Below are 17989 nucleotides of genomic sequence, written 5' to 3'. Positions count from 1 at the left end.
CCCCTATATGTCATAAAGCCTGCCTTCTCCATGTTAACAGATGGGACATGAGTCAATCTATAAAATCAAAATACACGTCAAATACATTTTTCTACAATACATGGTTTCTGTCATTATAGTTATATATTATATATATGCTGATTTATGTCCAAGTGTTCATTCTTCTGACAAGTTTATTTTTAATTAGTTATATGATGCTATAAAAGGGGGTGTGGCCTCATGATTGACAGCTCTGTGGACAAATGGGGCTCCTGCAGCGTTCTGTTCCCGAGTAGCAGAGTAGAGGAGGAAAGGCGAGAGGAGACGTAACTAACACTAACACTACAGTCATTGAACTTTCCATAAGCGTGAATATCTGCTTCAGACCGACACAAGAAGCTGTTAAACTGCAGACTGAGCCCACCTGAGGGCTCCTGAGGCCGACATGCTGTTGTTTTGTTTCTGGGTCTGGGGGGGCTCAGAAAACCAGTCAGTATCTGGTGTGACCACCATTTGCTCACGCAGTGCAACACATCTCCTTCTCATAGAGTTGATCAGGTTGTTGATTGTGGCCTGTGGGATGTTGGTCCACTCCTCTTCAATGGCTGCCAAGTTGCTGGATATCGGCAGGAACTGGAACACGCTGTCGTATACGTCGATCCAGTGCATCCCAAACATGCTCAATGAGTGACATGTCCGGTGAGTATGCTGGCCATGCAAGAACTGGGATGTTTTCAGCTTCCAGGAATTGTGTACAGATCCTTGCAACACGGGGCCGTGCATTATCGTGCTGCAACATGAGGTGATGGTCGTGGATGAATGGCACAACAATGGGCCTCAGGATCTCGTCACTGTATCTCTGTGCATTCAAAATGCCATCAATAAAATGCACCTGTGTTCGTTGTCCATAACATACGCCTGCCCATAACATAACCCCACCGCCACCATGGGCCCCTCGATTCACAACGCTGACATCAGCAAACCGCTCACCCACATGAGGCCATACACGCTGTCTGCCATCTGCCCTGTACAGTGAAAACCGGGATTCATCCGTGAAGAGAACACCTCTCCAAAGTGCCAGACACCATCGAATGGGAGCATTTGCCCACTCAAGTCGGTTACGGCGACGAACTGCAGTCAGGTCGAGACCCTGATGAGGACGACGAGCATGCAGATGAGCTTCCCTGAGACGCTTTCTGACAGTTTGTGCAGAAGTTCTTTGGTTATGCAAACCGATTGTTGCAGCAGCTGTCTGGGTGGCTGGTCTCAGACGATCTTGGAGGTGAAGATGCTGGATGTGGAGGTCCTGGGCTGGTGTGGTTACACGTGGTCTGAGGTTGTGAGGCTGGTTGGATGTACTGCCAAATTCTCTGAAACGCCTTTGGAGACGGCTTATGGTAGAGAAATGAACATTCATTTCACGGGCAACAGCTCTGGTGGACATTCCTGCAGTCAGCATGCCAATTGCACGCTCCCTCAAAACTTGTGACATCTGTGGCATTGTGCTGTGTGATAAATCTGCACATTTTAGAGTGGCCTTTTATTGTGGCCAGCCTAAGGCACACCTTTGCAATAATCATGCTGTCTAATCAGCATCTTGATATGCCACACCTGTGAGGTGGATGGATTATCTCTGCAAAGGGGAAGTGCTCACTAACACAGATTTAGACAAATTTGTGAACAATATTTGAGAGAAATAGGCCTTTTGTGTTCATAGAAAAAGTCTTAGATCTTTGAGTTCAGCTCATGAAAAATGGGAGCAAAAACAAAAGCGTTTTTGTTCAGTGTATATAAGCAAGCATCAAGCATCTGTATCTGCTCTGTCGTCTGTAAAAATTAAAAGTTAACATAGTTGAATAACAAACAAAGTTGATTTGACAACATAAACACAGGGAGGAGACAGGAGTTTAGTTCCCACCTGCTCATTAAGAATCACAGATAAAGACACAGACCTTGTCTTCCATTTTTATTTATGAAACATTAAATCTCCCTCAAAACAAAAACACAGACAGTGGAGTGAACGTAGAGATGTGTGGCTCAGTGAAGGCCTGATTGACAGCAGGATGAACAAATGATTATCTGTCTGCACACACACAGGAGTGAACACACACACAGTCAGTAAACACAACATCAGTGCAGGTTTGTTCTTACATAAAAGTTAAGCATGACTTACACACAGATTCATGTCTGTCCACAACGACAGAGCAACTGTTATATGGCCAAATACTCAATGAACACACACACACATACATACATCTGCCTCTGTGTGTGTGTGTGTCTGCAGAGTGTGTGTGCACAAAGACTCAGTGATCTCTGCTGTCGTCACAACAACAGAGTTTTCTTCACACTTCAGTTCCGTCAAAAACTTCTGATGTCATCGCACACAAACATGTTCCTGAAGCTCCTGACACCCTGTCAGAGGTAAGAGGTCAGAGGACTGAAGGAGATATAGCGAGTATGAGTAAACCTTGAGGACCAGCAGCAGCAGCAGCACAGACAGTGACACAGAGGAGATGAAGTGAATCGTTGGGTCAGCAGATCAACTGAACACACTGCCTCAGTTTACGTCTCCTCTTCACACTTCTTCTACATGTTCTGATTTCTTCTTGTTCTGTTTCAATCACTTTGGATGTGTTGGTATTGTAAAGCACCTGCTGCTCTATAAACTACAGGCAGCAGCCTCCTGAGGACCTTTGCAGTCATATCGGTGCAAAATCAACATAGAAAAAGTCTATTTACATCATTTTACCGGATCAGTAATCTGCACATGTGAAGCCTCTGCATGGCCCCAAACAGCCCGTTCTGTCTGCGCTCTCATTTTTACACTTACTGGAGAGTTTGGATTGCGACTAAGATTTGACGGCAGAATGCAAACAACACCAAAGTAACACAAAGAAGAAAAGGCACAGTAAAAAAAGACGACTGAACAGCATATCAGAGAGCCCGACTGCCTCCCGCTCACTGACCAGGTGATGGTCAGGTGTGACTACACTAACTAACACACAGTAGAGTCTGGTCCTTGAAGGCCTCAGGCTGCTCTCGGGGGGGGGGGGGGGGAACGCTGGTCCTGCACAGAACTACAAACATGGAGTACTTAGAGAGAGACTTCCTGTCTGAGAGTGTCATTAGACACAAACACAGACCCTACAGAGGCTGATGTCCGGGAAGCAGACAGCTTCAGGACTCATGGGGGGGTAGTAAGGGGTAATAACGACAGGGGAGAATCTGGTCTGAGAGCTTGGTACTGATGTTGTGATCATGTGTTAGAACAACACATGATCAACAACACAATAGATTTTACATCTGGATCATTACATCAAAACAGCCAATGAGAGAGGAGGAGGCGGAGCCACTGACTGTGCATCCAGGTGACGGTAAACATTCTAGCCCTGAAGCTACCGCTAGCTAGCATGCTATCTCCAACATCATGTACTCATCCAGACAACACTACAGACTGTTTACACATGCTTCACCACCAGGTCATGTGACATGAGTGTGTGTGTGTGTTTGAGATGAGATGAGTGAGTGTGTGTGTGTGTGTGTGTGTGTGTGTGTGTGTGTGTGTGTGTGTGTGTGTGTGTGTGTGTGTGTGTGTGTGTGTTACATGTATAAATGAGTCAGGACTGATACCCTCCCTCAGTGTGACCCTCTCTCTCACACACACACACACACACACACACACACACCGCACTATGTGTATGTGTGTGTGTGTGTGTGTGTGTGTGTGTGTGTGAGGTCTCGGTGTGATGATGGTCCTGAAGTGTTTTATGGTTAAATATTAACCTTAGTGTCAGTAAAACTCTGATTGCGCCGACAGATTGACAGAGTGACCTCAGAGAGGAGAGCTGCTGCTTTGACAGGATGTGTGTGGTGTGGGGGTGGGGCTGGGGGGGCTGGGGGGGGTCACACTGAGGGAGGGTATCAGTCCTGACTCATGGCGGGGGGTCAGACAGCCTGCTGGGGGTCTTCAGTCGTTGATCAGAGCCAGGATCATGCTGAAAGGACAGAGGTGTGTGTTATTAAAGGAGTCACAGTTTACGTGTGTGTGTGTGTGTGTGTGTGTGTGTGTGTGTGTGTGTGTGTGTGTGTGTGTGCGCGTGCGTGCGTGCGTGCGTGCGCGTGTGTGTGTGTGTGTGTCTGTGTCTGTGTCTGTGTCTGTGTGTGCATGCAGGTGTGCTCACCTGTACAGGTAAATAAAGAAGCAGAGCAGGTGGTAGCCCAGTTTGATCATGGCCTCCTTCATGTGGGACTTGAGCTGACCCCGGTTGTGGATCTCAGTGGGGTCAAACACGCCCATGTTTCCCATGGGAACCTTCACGTACCTGCAGGACAACCAGAGGGGCGTGAACCAGGTGAGTCTCTGCCGCAGGGACAGGAAGAGGACTAGAGCTCATGTCATGTGTCTATTTTGTCACGTTTCAGTTGAGAGATGTGAAGGTCTCTCTCTTTTGGTTACCTAGTGCATAAAACATCACTGAGAGGAGGTCCTGCTCACTGAGACAAAACATCACCTGTCAGAGGTGTGAATACAGGCTGTCAAACCGTCTGACTGAGAACATGCTGAGGGATGTCATGTCTAATGAGGGAGGAAAACTTGACTGAGCTGAGCCCAACACTGCGCGGTGGCTTTGGGTTTTCAGTGTCTGTGGAGCTTCGATGGTGTTAACACCTTTGATCATGTAAGTTTGATGTTTTCTGGATCATATTTCCTCACCGGGCTCTCAAGCACTTTCCTGGGTTTACATATAAAAATAACTACCTTTATAAATTACAAAAAAAACATATGTATTCATATTTTAGTCTAACCATTTTGCAGCAGCACTACCTCCATGGCCCACCAGGTGGTGCTCCGGGGCACATGGTGTTAATGCTGGCTGGTCTAAGTCACCCAGGGATATTAGAGAAGAAAACTTTATGAGCTGAATCCCACCGTAGAAGTTATTCTCCCAAAGCTCACCTATAAATGTTCCAGGCTGCTACAGGCAGGTTGAGCAGGAAGATGAACCAGTGCATGGAGACCAACATCAGCATGGTGGAGAGACACTGACCGATCATCTCTGGAATCACCCACTGACACACAGACACACAGAAACACACAGAACCAGGTGACAACTGTGAGACACTTGTCACCATCAGAGCTAAGCTAACTGACACGAGCGTCAGCCTCAGTCATTACTAATAAAGCTGCCATCATTAATAAAAAACTCCTCTCACAGCCTACAGACTACAGTGACTCACTTTGTTGAGTTTGGAGCAGCAGGCTCGGGCGTTGATGTAATCACACTCCAGGTCAGACAGAGTGATGATCTGAGCTCAGAGTGAAGGACACACACACACCATCTTCTTTTATCAGCTCCAATCGACTGAACCATCGAACGTGACTTTAACACAACTGACTGTGACACTCCTATATAAGTGAATGGAGGACAAAGGCAGAAGAATAGACCTTATCTTTACACACAATGACAGATCAAGTCCATCAGGCAGCAGAATGTATCTACAGACTGCTTCTCTCAGTCCGACAGTTTAGAAAGTTCACAGAGAACTTGTCATATTTATGGGAGACCAGAGAAACATGTTGATCATGTCTCCTAATGTTTTTATCTTAATGGAAAGCACGTTGTAACCTGGCTCTTTATGAATGGTGAATAAATATAAATAAAATCATACTGTAAGTCCCTTTTGTTAATAAGCCAGGAACACAAAGGACACAGTAGTTTTCAGTGTTTATGTGGTTATATTGGTTAGAATGACTTTATAAGATCATCGCTACTTAGTGAAGTTTAATCACAAGGCAACATTAAACAGTCTCATATTTAGCCACAGCATCATGAACAGAAACACAAGCTACAGATACGTGTGACCTGCGCCACCAGCTGTCAGCTCAAACTTAAGTCTGCTTATAACATTAATAATTACTCAAGCAGTTCAATCATGAAGATCATTTACAATATAACTCTGAGTAACATCTGAATAGTAACACGTGCCCCCGTAGATGCAAATCATATGTATATAAATAATATGTTTCTGTCTGTGAAGCTTACAGTGCTTCATACCTGCAATAAAGCTAATTATGCGCACATTAACGAGTCATAATCTAACTACGACCGTTGAACTGCTGTTTGCTTTAGTTATCAGTTAACGCCCAAACTAGTTGCAGGCTCAGCCAGTTTTAATGTGATAAAGTGATAAAGTTACAAACTAACTAGTAGTTACTGAGCCCGGAGAGTCTCCCTCACACCCTGACTGAGGACATAACACAAAACTGTTTAATCTCACTGTGGTTACTACGTTTAATCTTTCTGTGGTTTCTTGATCACAGCGCTGCTTTTAAACCAGCTACTTCTTTTCTTCCTCACTTCACGCGAGCCTCTCACTGACGGCTAACCGGCTAGCTTACCTTACTCTGCGCTAATATGCCAGTTCACATTAAGAAATGAGCTTATAAAAGTCTTAAGGCCTGTCGGCCGCTTTGGTTGATAGTGTCCACAGAAAACAAACACAGCCGAGAGAAGGATACGAAGTACACCGAGAGGAAAATCAGTGCACAGCAGTCCACCAGTGACAGGATGAACACTGCCGCCTCCATTTTCTTCTTCCGTCTCTTTTCACTTCCGGATACTGCTCCATCCTCTGCGTCACTCACAGTTATTTTAGCCCAGTACTGTCATCTGGCGGAGCGGAGAGGTACTGCAACTGGTAAGAATACACCACACACGCCATATGATTTTCTATCTGGTTATAAAAGAGACTAAATTAATCCTGACGTCTCCATATGAGCTAACAAAAAGAACATCGGGAAGAAGATTGATTATTTCTATATAGTTATATTTACGTTGACTGTGTGTGTAAGCACTGCCACCAGGTCGCTGTCAGACGATTAACAGCACGCTGCAGACACATATAGAGTCACAGTGAGAGATACGCCTGTCTGTTCAAAGCAAAACACGACTTACACATGTGCAGGACAAGACCAGCAAAGAGAGGAGTCGCAGCGCTCTGTCCACAGGGGGCGCTATAACACATGTACAGGACAAGGTCCTCACAGGAGCTTTAAATAATATCTAGAAATACAGACATTACAATATAATGTAGTAAAAAACGGAATAAATTTTTATCTCAAAGGTTTGAATGTTAAGCCTGAACTGTAATAACTGAAACTGTAATTTCAGACGGGGGGGGGGGGCATTTACAGGTAACAGGTAAATGTAGCACACAGGCTGTTGTATGGAGTGTTGTTTTTATGACCCATATGCTTTACATGAGTCAAATAAACGCAGAGAAACAGGAACGTGACCAACAAAATCCACAATGAAGCACAGTGTGTCACTTTCCTCATCCAGCTCATGGCTGTGTTGAGTTTGTTGGTCTTGGCAAGACTCAGCTGTCAGTCACAGAGGGGACGCTGCAGCGCTCACCTCTGGCTGCATGTACAGGTACACTGATTTGCATTGAGAAGTGCTCACAGTCTGTGACTGTGCAGTTTCACACAGAGCTGCTTTATCTGTGTCCCTCTCACACCTAAACACCTGTTCGGACTGTGTGTGGAGGAGCACCAGCCGCTCTCACTGCAGAGTTTATGATCAGTGTTTGACCCTGACTGGTCCTTTTCACAGAAATATGACTTCATCATGTTCGCTGGTTTCATGCTGAATGAAGCAAACGTTTGTTAATGTTTGAATGTTTTTATTTATATTTATTGTTTACATGTGACAGAGTTTCTCCCAGAGCAGCTTCTGATCTGAACAAATACACAAGTCTGAAATAAACTATGTGATAATCTGATCACTCATCACATTCAGTCATAGTGACTGATGAGCAGCAGGGGGTCATGGTGCATCCTGCATTAACTCCTCATTCACTCATTCATCGTTAGTCATACGGTATTGAAGCATTCGTGTGTTTGTAACCTTAGTGTCACCTGCAGCTCGCTTTGACCAAACCAGTTCTGTTTATGTTCAGCCTGCTTCTGTGACGTGTGTGTGTGTGTTTGTGTGTTTGTGTGTGTGTCGCTCTGCTGCCTCTGTGCAGCTCATATACAGACACACTGACACACTGTGCTGCCGCTCACACCGATCACTTCCTCTGATTATTGTGAACTCAGGACTTCAGTGTTCTGTTTGGGCAGACAAGGAACTCGTCCTGATGATCTCTGACAAACTGTAAGCCAAGTTTCAGAGAGGAAACATCATTATTAGTGAAATAAAATGATGAACATGCTTGTGTCCAAGGTAACACACAAGTGTTCTGTTAATACAGGTGACACACACACACAAACACAGTGTGTTAAACATACAGCACATCCTTCTGCTCCTCTGTTTCTCATGATTGTAATCTAATGACTGAATGTTTGTTCAGTGACTCTGGGATCAATTATGCATGTGTACTTATGATTATTTATTATTAAATATCACATCTGTTCAGCAAAACAATCTGCTATTACTATTATAAAGTCTGAAGGCAGATAAGGTCTCCATGAACACGTTGTTAACGTCCTTAAAGACTTGATGACAAACACAGTGTGTTTGTTTTGTTCACTGTGTTCATGCAGTTTGTTTACAGCACGTCATAAATCAATTTCATATTAGAGTCCAAACATCAACACGCACAGCAACAGAAATGCTGAAAGCTGCTTCTGCAGAACCGTGACTCACCCAGCTGTCAGTCATGACGGCGTGGGCGGGGCTTCAGGGAGAACATGAGAACAGTAAACTATGAAGGAGGAAGCAGCGGGGAGTTTTCTGTGGCCTGCTGAGGATGCTTCACAGAGCCAGTATCAGTGTGCTGCAGGTGAGGAGGCACAGAGAGACAGACAGGCAGGAGAGAGGACAGACAGACAGACAGACAGACAGGAGAGAGGGCAGACAGGGAGGATAGTAGAGAGACACAGACAGGAGAGAGGACAGACAGGCAGGAGAGAGGACAAACAGGAGAAAGGACAGACAGACAGGAGAGAAGACAGACAGGAGAGAGGACAGACAGGGAGGATAGTAGAGAGACACAGGCAGGAGAGAGGACAGACAGGGAGGATAATAGAGAGACACAGACAGGAGAGAGGACAGACAGGAGAGCGGACAGACAGGGAGGATAGTAGAGAGACACAGGCAGGAGAGAGGACAGACAGACAGGAGAGTGGACAGACAGGAGAAAGGACAGACAGGTAGGACAGACAGACAGACAGGACAGCAGCATGGCGTGTGCTTGTCTTGTGATCCGCCTGCTCGTCACTCTTGTCCTGCTCTCTCTGGAAGTCGGACCTGCTGCTGCAGACGGGACCAGGGTGGAGAGAGCGACAGCTCCCGGAGACTTCATCATCGGAGGACTCTTTCCTCTTCATGAAGATGTTGACAGAGAGAACAGCTCCTTTGCACCTCACCTGCAGCCGTGTATCAGGTGAGATGACGTTATTCTTTAATGCTCTCAGAATTCATCAGAACCTCTGTGGTTGTATTACTGACACATGAATACTTGGCTCTAATGCAGGAGCTGAACTGTGCCTGAGATATAAGAACAGATTAAACACCCGACAAAACAAATAAGTCGACTGAGCATTTCCTTTAATTGAACAAAGTCAACAATATTATGAAGCTGTGCCAAACTGCATTCAGCTGTCACTCACTGGTGCTGAAACTGTGCAGCTTCGCCTCGTTAACAAATAGAGGAACTTTTCCACTGAAGCACCATAGAGGGCTTTTATTTTGAAATGTACAAGACGTGTTGATGAACTGAAACAACTGGGCAAACAGAGAGCATCAGAACACGGCCGTGTTATTATCCAGATGAAAGAGTTTAAATTAGAATCAGAGCAGCTGCAGTAAATATTTAAACATCATCTTGAAGTCTGACAACGAACAGGCTCGTAGGTACATCTATAATGTGTTTAAATGATAGCTTTATGTAACACCGGAATAGATGCACAAAGATACAGAACTATGCAAGAGAGGGACTCTGTCACTGTTATATCTCTTTCATGTGACTGTGTGATGATGCTTGGGGGAACTGTAGCCATCAGATTTAGGGATGACTGATACCTGATGACTGGCTGAGACGTCCTCTTCCTCCCGGCGCTTTATTCAGAGGTTAACAAGCAACTTCAGACACACGAGTCAGAGTTGAGGGATGGAATATGTTGTCCAACGGCAGCGGATGGCTTTTGGAAATATTTTTTAGCCACTGTGTTCCAGTCTTTTGCTCTGCACATGGACCGTTTTCCTGCATACCACAAACACCTGCTCAAACGGGATTGGTCGATGCCACTGGGAACACAAACAAGATACCCCTAGCTTACAGATTCTGCAGCTACATCTATAAATATGTTTAAAGGATGACAACACACTCAAAACACAACAAGTCCACTGACACGTCACTGCAGACAGCTGGTATATCCGGTTTCTCTGGATACCTGAACATATGGCCTCAGATTACAAGATTACCGATCTGCATTGTGTCCTTTGGAGCTCCTCTGTGTCTCTGTGATAGTTACAGGTCTGTTCACAAACCATTTTCAGCATCCGCTTTTACCCCTCCACTTTTACCCTACCACTTTTACCCCACCACTTTTACCCCACCACCTCCCACTACTTGGAAATCCCTGGAAATAAGAATTAAAACAAGATGCACCATCTGCCCCAAAGCCTTCACCATGGCCAGGGAACTGATCGTCAGAGGATCCAAAAAGGTGGTAGGAGGAGAACACCTACACGGACTACCTCCTGTCTGTGAAGTCGAGAGCTCAGGATGGAGGTACGATGCAGGCCTTAAGGACGAAGACCAGAGTAAGCAACAAAGAAAGGAAGCCTCGCTTACATAGAGCATACTTCACATAGTCTTCAGTATTGCTCCATTGTCTGATTTAACCTCTGGCAATCTATAAGATTCCAAAGTTGAGGAGTTTTGGAGAGAGGTCAGAGGTCAAACATGCATCAAGAATGGCTCTGACTTCTACGCTGCCTCTGCAGTAAGGCCCAGGACCTGTCCATAGCCCGGCTTGCTGAAGAATATGCTGACGGTACGAGACATGACCATGACAGACATTCAGTCCATCATGAGGCTCATGAGGCTTCAGGCTGAGCCAACGTTGACCAACGTGACACAGAGCAGCACCAGCTCAGGTGAGTGCTTTAGGGGATAAGACAGCAGGTGGAGGCAGCACAATTGTCAAAGGCAATCTCACACGCAAAACAGGTCAATGGACAACATGGGAAAATCTGGAACACCGGAAGAGCCAGGAGCATATTTCCCCTAATCCCAAGAACCTGAACAAGTGGCGCTGGGACGTCCAATCATGTCCCCCTGTCACAAACCAGCAACCTTACGGGTCATAACCTCAGAATCAGGTTTATTGCCAAGTAGGTTTGCAGATACAAGGAATTTGTTTTGGTGATTTTGGTGCAGAACGATTTATCAAAATAAAACAGGCAATAAGAATAAAAATATAAAAAGCATATAAGACAAAATATGTACGTGTATGAACAGGTGAATTAAAAACTGTACAGGTGTGCAGGATATTGAGCAGTGCAAAGAGCTTACAGTATCAAATTAAAAATAGTGCAGGGTACAGACCACCTGCGGCTGCAAGACAAGACCTACCCAAGAATGCTACACCTGCAGGCTCAACCAGGTCCTTCAATAACTGGTACTGACGCAGGAAAAACACTAACAACACGAAACTGTCCCTCGCCACCACACTCTCAAACCTCATGGCATCTGTACAGGGCCAACAGTCACTCTGAGGTCAGCTGGATAAAGCCAGCAGGATGCAGCAGCCTACGTCAGAGTGCTCGCTTTAACTACAACAGGAAGGATAAGGCTTGTGCTTTCTACCACAGGAGGCATTTAGAATTAAGTTAAACTAGTGGGAAGAAAAAACATGCTCATGCATCTACAGTAAATATTTGTGACGCACTGATGTGGAAACATGATGTAATTCATAATTAGAGGGTGGAAATGTGAAAAGACTAAACAGTAACTTGATTTTATTCTGAAGCTGTACCAGCCCTGGAAGTGAAGACGTTCTCCACATAGCAAAGACTTGTTTTTTGATGATCCTGAACTGTTCACACAGGTTTGAAGGAAGGCGGCTGGTGAAGGTTCTGGCAATGATCAACGCCATAGAGATGATGAATGACTCCCCTCCACTGATTGATGCTAACATCACTCTGGGCTACCAGATCCTGGACTCGTGCGCCGATGTTGGCACAGCTCTGAGAGCCACAGCAGACTTCATGGAGCAGCCCATCATAGCAGTTATAGGGGCCTCTCACTCTGAAACATCCATTGCCATTGCCAGGCAACTGACTCTGAAGATGATTCCTCAGGTAGGCACGAAGAAAAACAGGAACATGCTTGTTACTGTCAGAGAGGGAGCAGGTGCCAGGACTGATGCACAATGATGCAGAAGAACACGCTGGAATTGGCAGCTGATTAATGTCAGCCAAAGCTCAGCTGACATTAATTAGTAAGGCTGCGAGAAACCAGCAAAAAAAATCACAATCTATTTTCTGCTCAGGTATGACTGGCATGATATGAATGGGATTAATAACTAGGACAGTATGAAGGTGTGGCAGCACAGATGAGCAGTAAAATAAACAGCGGCATCCTGTGTGTGTGCTGAATGCGGAACGCAGTGACAGATTTAAGGTTCTTCCTGGCACATCGATTGAGATGTGGAACTTTTCATACCGTATCCAAACAGTCTGCTCCTGAAGCCGAGTGGTACAAATGTGAAATAGAACTTTGATTTGATCAATCCGTCCTTCCATCACTTTGGTCTAAAGCAACATCAGCAATGATGCCAAGAGACAATGTAACACTAGAGATGTTAGGGGTGGGGGACAATGATCCACAAGCCAGGAAAGGCGACACAGCGGGAAACGCCTACTGAACATTAAACGTGGTAGAAGCTGGAATCCTCTCAGGTGACCGACTTTCAGTGTACTGGTATTTCTGCAGCTGGCTTGGTGACAAGTCCCTCTGTGACACTTCAGTTTGAATATCATGTTCTCACGCAAGACACATTTTAAAAACTCCAGAGAGCAATGTGTGCGATGCTGCACGGCACCTGATGTCCTGAGACTGAACCAGAGATGGTTGATCCCCGCTGAACTAGCATTTTAACCACCACGTGTGTTCCACAGCACCACTGTTCACTAGTCTGCGTTAACTTCAAATTACAGAAGAATCTGTTTAATCAGAGTTGTTGTCTGCATTCCAAACCAAGGTCTAAAGACCCATGAAGACTGGGCAATAGTCTGCTGATGTGTGAAGGAGTCTTCTGAATCCAGAGAGAACTCAACCAATCAGACGTGTGTTGGTCCCTGTGCTTTCAGAAAGTCCTTCCCCCCCAGCAACCCTAACCCATGGGGAACACACCAAAGTTGAAAACCAATTCCCAATTGGAAAATGTGACGGTCTGAGGATCAAGTCGATGCAAAAATAATCGTTGTTTCATGATTTATATGTACTTGTACACTTGAGTAGAAAATGACACATTAAATAACATGATCACTTTCTTCTGTCCAGATCAGTTATTCATCCACCGCTGTGATTCTGAGTGATAAGAACCGCTTCCCTGCCTTCATGAGGACAATCCCCAACGACGAGCACCAGACCGCTGCCATGGCGAGTCTGCTCAGCATGTACGGCTGGAACTGGGTGGGAGTAGTTACCACAGATGGAAACTATGGCCAATCGGCTCTTGACCACTTTGTATCCCAGGCGACTCTGAAGGGAATATGTGTAGCCTTCAAATCAGTCCTACCTCAGTCTGTAACCAGTCAGGATGTCTCCTCTGCTATCAGGCAGACCGCCGAAACCATCTACAAGAATCCCAAGGTGCAGGTGATCGTGTCGTTTGCCAAGCCCACCCACATGATGAACCTCTTCCTGGAGCTTCAGGATCAGGTGCTGAGAGAGAGACAGAGCCTAGAGTCCATGAAAAGAATGTGGGTGGCCAGTGACAGCTGGTCCACCTCAGCCTCTTTCAAAGGTAACATAACTCTGGAGGACATCGGACATGTTGTGGGCTTCACCTTCAAAAGTGGAGACCTGTCATCGTTTAACGAGTACCTGAGCCGGCTGGAGGCTGCTGGACGGGACTCTGTAAGGAGTAATTCCTTTATACAAGAGTTCTTCATGCAGCTAAATTCCAGTAAAGCTTCTGGAGGCGCTGAGCTGGTGTCTGAAGCTGTGACCAAACTCAGAGAACATGCGCACGCTGACACCGTCTTCAGTGTGGAGATGGCTGTGAGCGCCATCGCCCAGGCTGTGGCGTCTATCTGCATCAGCAGAGACTGCAACACAGCCGGGGCTGTGCAACCCTGGGAGGTATGTGTGTGTGTGTGTGTGTGTTTGCTGTTGTTTAGTATTAATGAGGTCCACATGTGTTCTTTTTAAAGAGTGAAGAAGGGTTTAGGGTTACAGGCAGTTAGGATTAGGGGTAAGGTAAGACTCAGGAAGCAGCTATGGGTTCATTAAATATGATACCTCGGTATACTGACAGTAAACACAGGGCTGAGAAGATTGGCAGCCTCTTGCCTACATCTGTGGAGCTGTGGGATTAATGGTTTTTCTGTAATGGGACAACAGTTCCTGTAAAACCTGGTCCTCCCCTCCACTTTACCGTCCTCACCTCCATCGCCTGGTTTCTCTGACTGAAAAGGATCAAGGCAGAATATCACACTCCCCTCAGGCTCTCTCTCTTTAGCTGGGATCTGTTTAGTCATTTTGATGTGAAAGATTACAGGTTGTATGATGTATATCATTAACATGGATAAGTTCTCAAGGCCCACCTCTCTTAAAGAGTAGAAAAACATGGCTGCACACCCAGAGGTGTCTTCAGGCACGTTTTTAAAGGAAGTATGAACGTAGCTGTTGCCAACATGTGAAACATTTTAGCCCCTTTAGTCCCTTTAAATAGCCGGTTAATTGGATTTATTTAAGGTGAAAAGCAGGTGAAGTAAAGGTGTGCTGTGCTGCAGGTGCTGAAAGCTCTGTGGAGCAGGGAGTTTAAACTGCGTGGAAAGAGCTACAAGTTTGACGACAGAGGAGACATAAACCTGGGCTACGACGTGAACATGTGGAGGTCAGAGAGAGGAAGCATAAACGTGAACGACGTGGTGGCTGAGTACCACCCACAAAACAACAGCTTCACCAACACCAACAGCAACCCCACCCACCATCTGCACTACCTGAAGGTAGGCCCGCAGTGTGTGTGTGTGTGTGTGTGTGTGTGTGTTTGTATATAGACACACACAGATGCTGTGTTTACTGGAAACATTCAGACCTACAAAGAAGTCATACTGACAAGTAGGATTTACATTTACAGAACATCCAGTGTGACTCAACAAAAATGTAATTGATAAAATACATGAACATAAATGATCTGTGATCGTGTCTGTCCCTGCTCTCCTCAGCACATCATCTCCAAATGCTCCAGTAGCTGCATCCCTGGAGAGTTCAAGAAAACAGCTGAGGGTCAGCACACCTGCTGTTATGAGTGCATCAACTGTACTGAGAACTATTACTCCAACAACACAGGCAAGACACGCTCCATTTACACACAGTAAATGTCCCTGACATGCACACAGTGAGTCAGGCCCAATCGTGGTCACACTCACGTAACAAGTGTTTACACCTGAAAGAAAACGATTTCTTGGTCCTGTCGAGCAGACAACGCCTCCTCCCTTTACCAATAAAGAACCACTTCATCATGTTAGCATCTCATCCATGGATAACAGATGCACCTTGCTGACCAAATTTGCATAGCATTAACTGATTACTTAGTAAATGCTCGCTCCTCTGCTGCTCCACTCTCTTGTCCAAATATGGTCACTTCTGAAAACCGAATGGGGACCGTCAAAATGCCAAACTTGATGCTTCAGACTGGTTCATAAACCGATGGATGACGTCCCGGTGGCTGAGTCCTTCTAATGTGCAGTCTGTTTCTACAGTCTCCACCTCATCCAGAGCTTTAGGGGAAACTGACTGAATAAAAATCACCATTTGATTCTTTGTGATGACACAGAATGATGTGTCCATGTTCCACTGCTGGGTGACGGTTTCGTAAATCAGTGGAGCACAGGTAGAGAGTGCCCACAGCAGGCAGCCGAGGGAGCACTGACTGATTACTCTTTCCTGTTCATGATAACTGCATTGAACCAAATAGCTTTAAGGTTTCTGTCTCTTTGTGTTTCCTGCCTCTCCGTCTCTCTGCAGGTTCTCTGAGCATACAGTCAGATCTTTATGATGCTGCATGTCCTCTTGTGCCTCCCTGCAGATATGGACCAGTGTCTGAGCTGTGACGTGGACAAAGAGTGGTCTTCTCAGGGCAGCTCCAGCTGCAACCCCAAAGCCCTGCTCTTCTTCTCCTGGCACGACGGCTTCGCTATCGTGCTCCTGACGTTCTCTGCGCTGGGCATCGTCCTCACTCTGCTGGTCTCGGGTCTGTTTCTACATCAGCGGGACACTCCTGTGGTGAAGGCTGCCGGGGGGCCGCTGAGCCAGGCCATCCTGTTCTCTCTGGTAATCAGCTACATCAGCGCCATGCTGTTTGTGGGCCGGCCCAACAGTTACCAGTGTAAGGCCCGACAGGTGCTGTTTGGCATCAGCTTCACTCTGTGTGTCTCGTGCATCCTGGTGAAGACCCTGCAGATCCTGCTGGCCTTCCAGTTCAACCCTGAGCTGCAGCAGGTTCTGCGGAGGCTCTACCAGCCATACATCATCGTCAGCATCTGTGTGGCCTTACAGGTAGCCACATGCATATGCTGGCTGGTCCTCAAAAGCCCGTTTAATACCACCATCAGGCATCCGACCACTCTGCTGGAGGACTGTAATGAAGGCTCCAACCTAGCCTTTGGGGTGATGCTGGGCTACATAGCCCTCCTGGCTTTTGTGTGTTTTATCTGCGCCTTCAAAGGACGCAAACTGCCACAGCACTACAACGAGGCAAAGTTCATCACCTTCAGCATGCTCCTCTACCTCATCTCCTGGCTGCTCTTTGTTCCCATCTACGTCACTACGACAGGAGTGTACCTGCCGGCTGTGGAGATGGTGGTCATCCTGATCTCCAACTATGGCATCCTCAGCTGTCACTTCTTCCCAAAGTGTTATGTAATCCTTTTAAAGAAGGAACAAAACACCAAGAGTGCTTTCAGGAAGAATCTGTACGAATTCTCCACTAAACACAAACATCCAGAGTCAGTTTCTGGGAGCTCAGAGACAGAGAAACAGTCCAACGGTCTGCACTCCATCAGTAGTGCTGCGTCTCTCGCTTCACCTACATCAGATCCTCTGAAGCCTACACAGGTGATAGACTGTGGAGACGGGACCAGCTGCACCACTTTACACAAGTGTTCATCCAGACGGCAGTGCCTCAGGAGAAGCACCAGCATCTGACATCAGTTGAAAGGGGCTTTTTGAAACTGTTCATATAAAGTTGTACATTTTGTTTTCACGATAAATTTATAATTTTACAACATCTGTCTCCATTTTTGTTTTTATTTATTGCTAATTTTCCTTTATGATGGATTACCTTTGAAACAACCACGACTCTTATTCAGTCATGCACCCTGAGGAGGCTGAGCAGATGACTTGCTGGCATCAGAGCAGTTTTCATTGTTAAAGTCCCACATTAATTATATTAATGTAACTTTGGGTCAAAAACATTCTTGCCCTTGATCATCTTTGCCCCTTAGACTGGCTCCACAACCACCTGCTCAAGAACCTCCTCTTGGAGGAGCAGATATTCCCTCCCACAAGCCCAAACATCCTCCAAAGGGAGTGCCCATGATGATCCTGAAAAGATGCCCGATCAACTTAACATACTCCTTTGGATGCAAAGGAGTAGCAGAGCTACTAAATCTGGATGTGTGGGCCCCTCAGCCTCTCGCTAAGGATGAGGGGCCCAGACATCCTGTCAAGGAAACTCATGTTGGACTTAGGTATCTTCAAGGTGAGGGTTGGATCATAGATCGACTGGTTAATCAATAACCTTTTCAGCTCTTTCTGACAG

At 46.1% G+C, this 17989-nt stretch overlaps 2 protein-coding genes across 2 annotated transcripts; one reads left to right on the top strand and one right to left on the bottom strand.

Moving 5' to 3' along the window:
- Positions 1–3497: 3497 nt before the first annotated feature.
- cnih4 (cornichon family member 4) lies at positions 3498–6573 on the bottom strand. The gene is made up of 5 exons (XM_069656108.1): positions 6500–6573; positions 5218–5286; positions 4937–5049; positions 4161–4301; positions 3498–3974 (listed from the first exon to the last, which is right to left on the bottom strand). The coding sequence occupies exons 1-5, from the start codon at positions 6566–6568 to the stop codon at positions 3947–3949; spliced, it is 420 nt and encodes a 139-aa protein (XP_069512209.1). The 5' UTR covers positions 6569–6573; the 3' UTR covers positions 3498–3946.
- Positions 6574–8744: 2171 nt separating this feature from the next.
- Positions 8745–17426, top strand: gprc6a (G protein-coupled receptor, class C, group 6, member A). Its single transcript, XM_069656210.1, has 6 exons — positions 8745–9372; positions 12044–12296; positions 13501–14304; positions 14958–15173; positions 15393–15516; positions 16256–17426. Exons 1-6 carry the CDS (start codon positions 9170–9172, stop codon positions 17371–17373), a joined length of 2718 nt encoding a protein of 905 aa, XP_069512311.1. The 5' UTR covers positions 8745–9169; the 3' UTR covers positions 17374–17426.
- Positions 17427–17989: the final 563 nt, after the last annotated feature.

This window comes from Semicossyphus pulcher, unplaced genomic scaffold (assembly GCF_022749685.1).
Source record: "Semicossyphus pulcher isolate SPU_LCO1_2020_fin unplaced genomic scaffold, fSemPul1.0.p SCAF_9, whole genome shotgun sequence".
Classification (NCBI taxonomy): Eukaryota; Metazoa; Chordata; class Actinopteri; order Labriformes; family Labridae; genus Semicossyphus; species Semicossyphus pulcher.
Note: the sequence above shows the minus strand (reverse complement) of the source record. Positions and strands in the feature narration are given on the sequence as shown.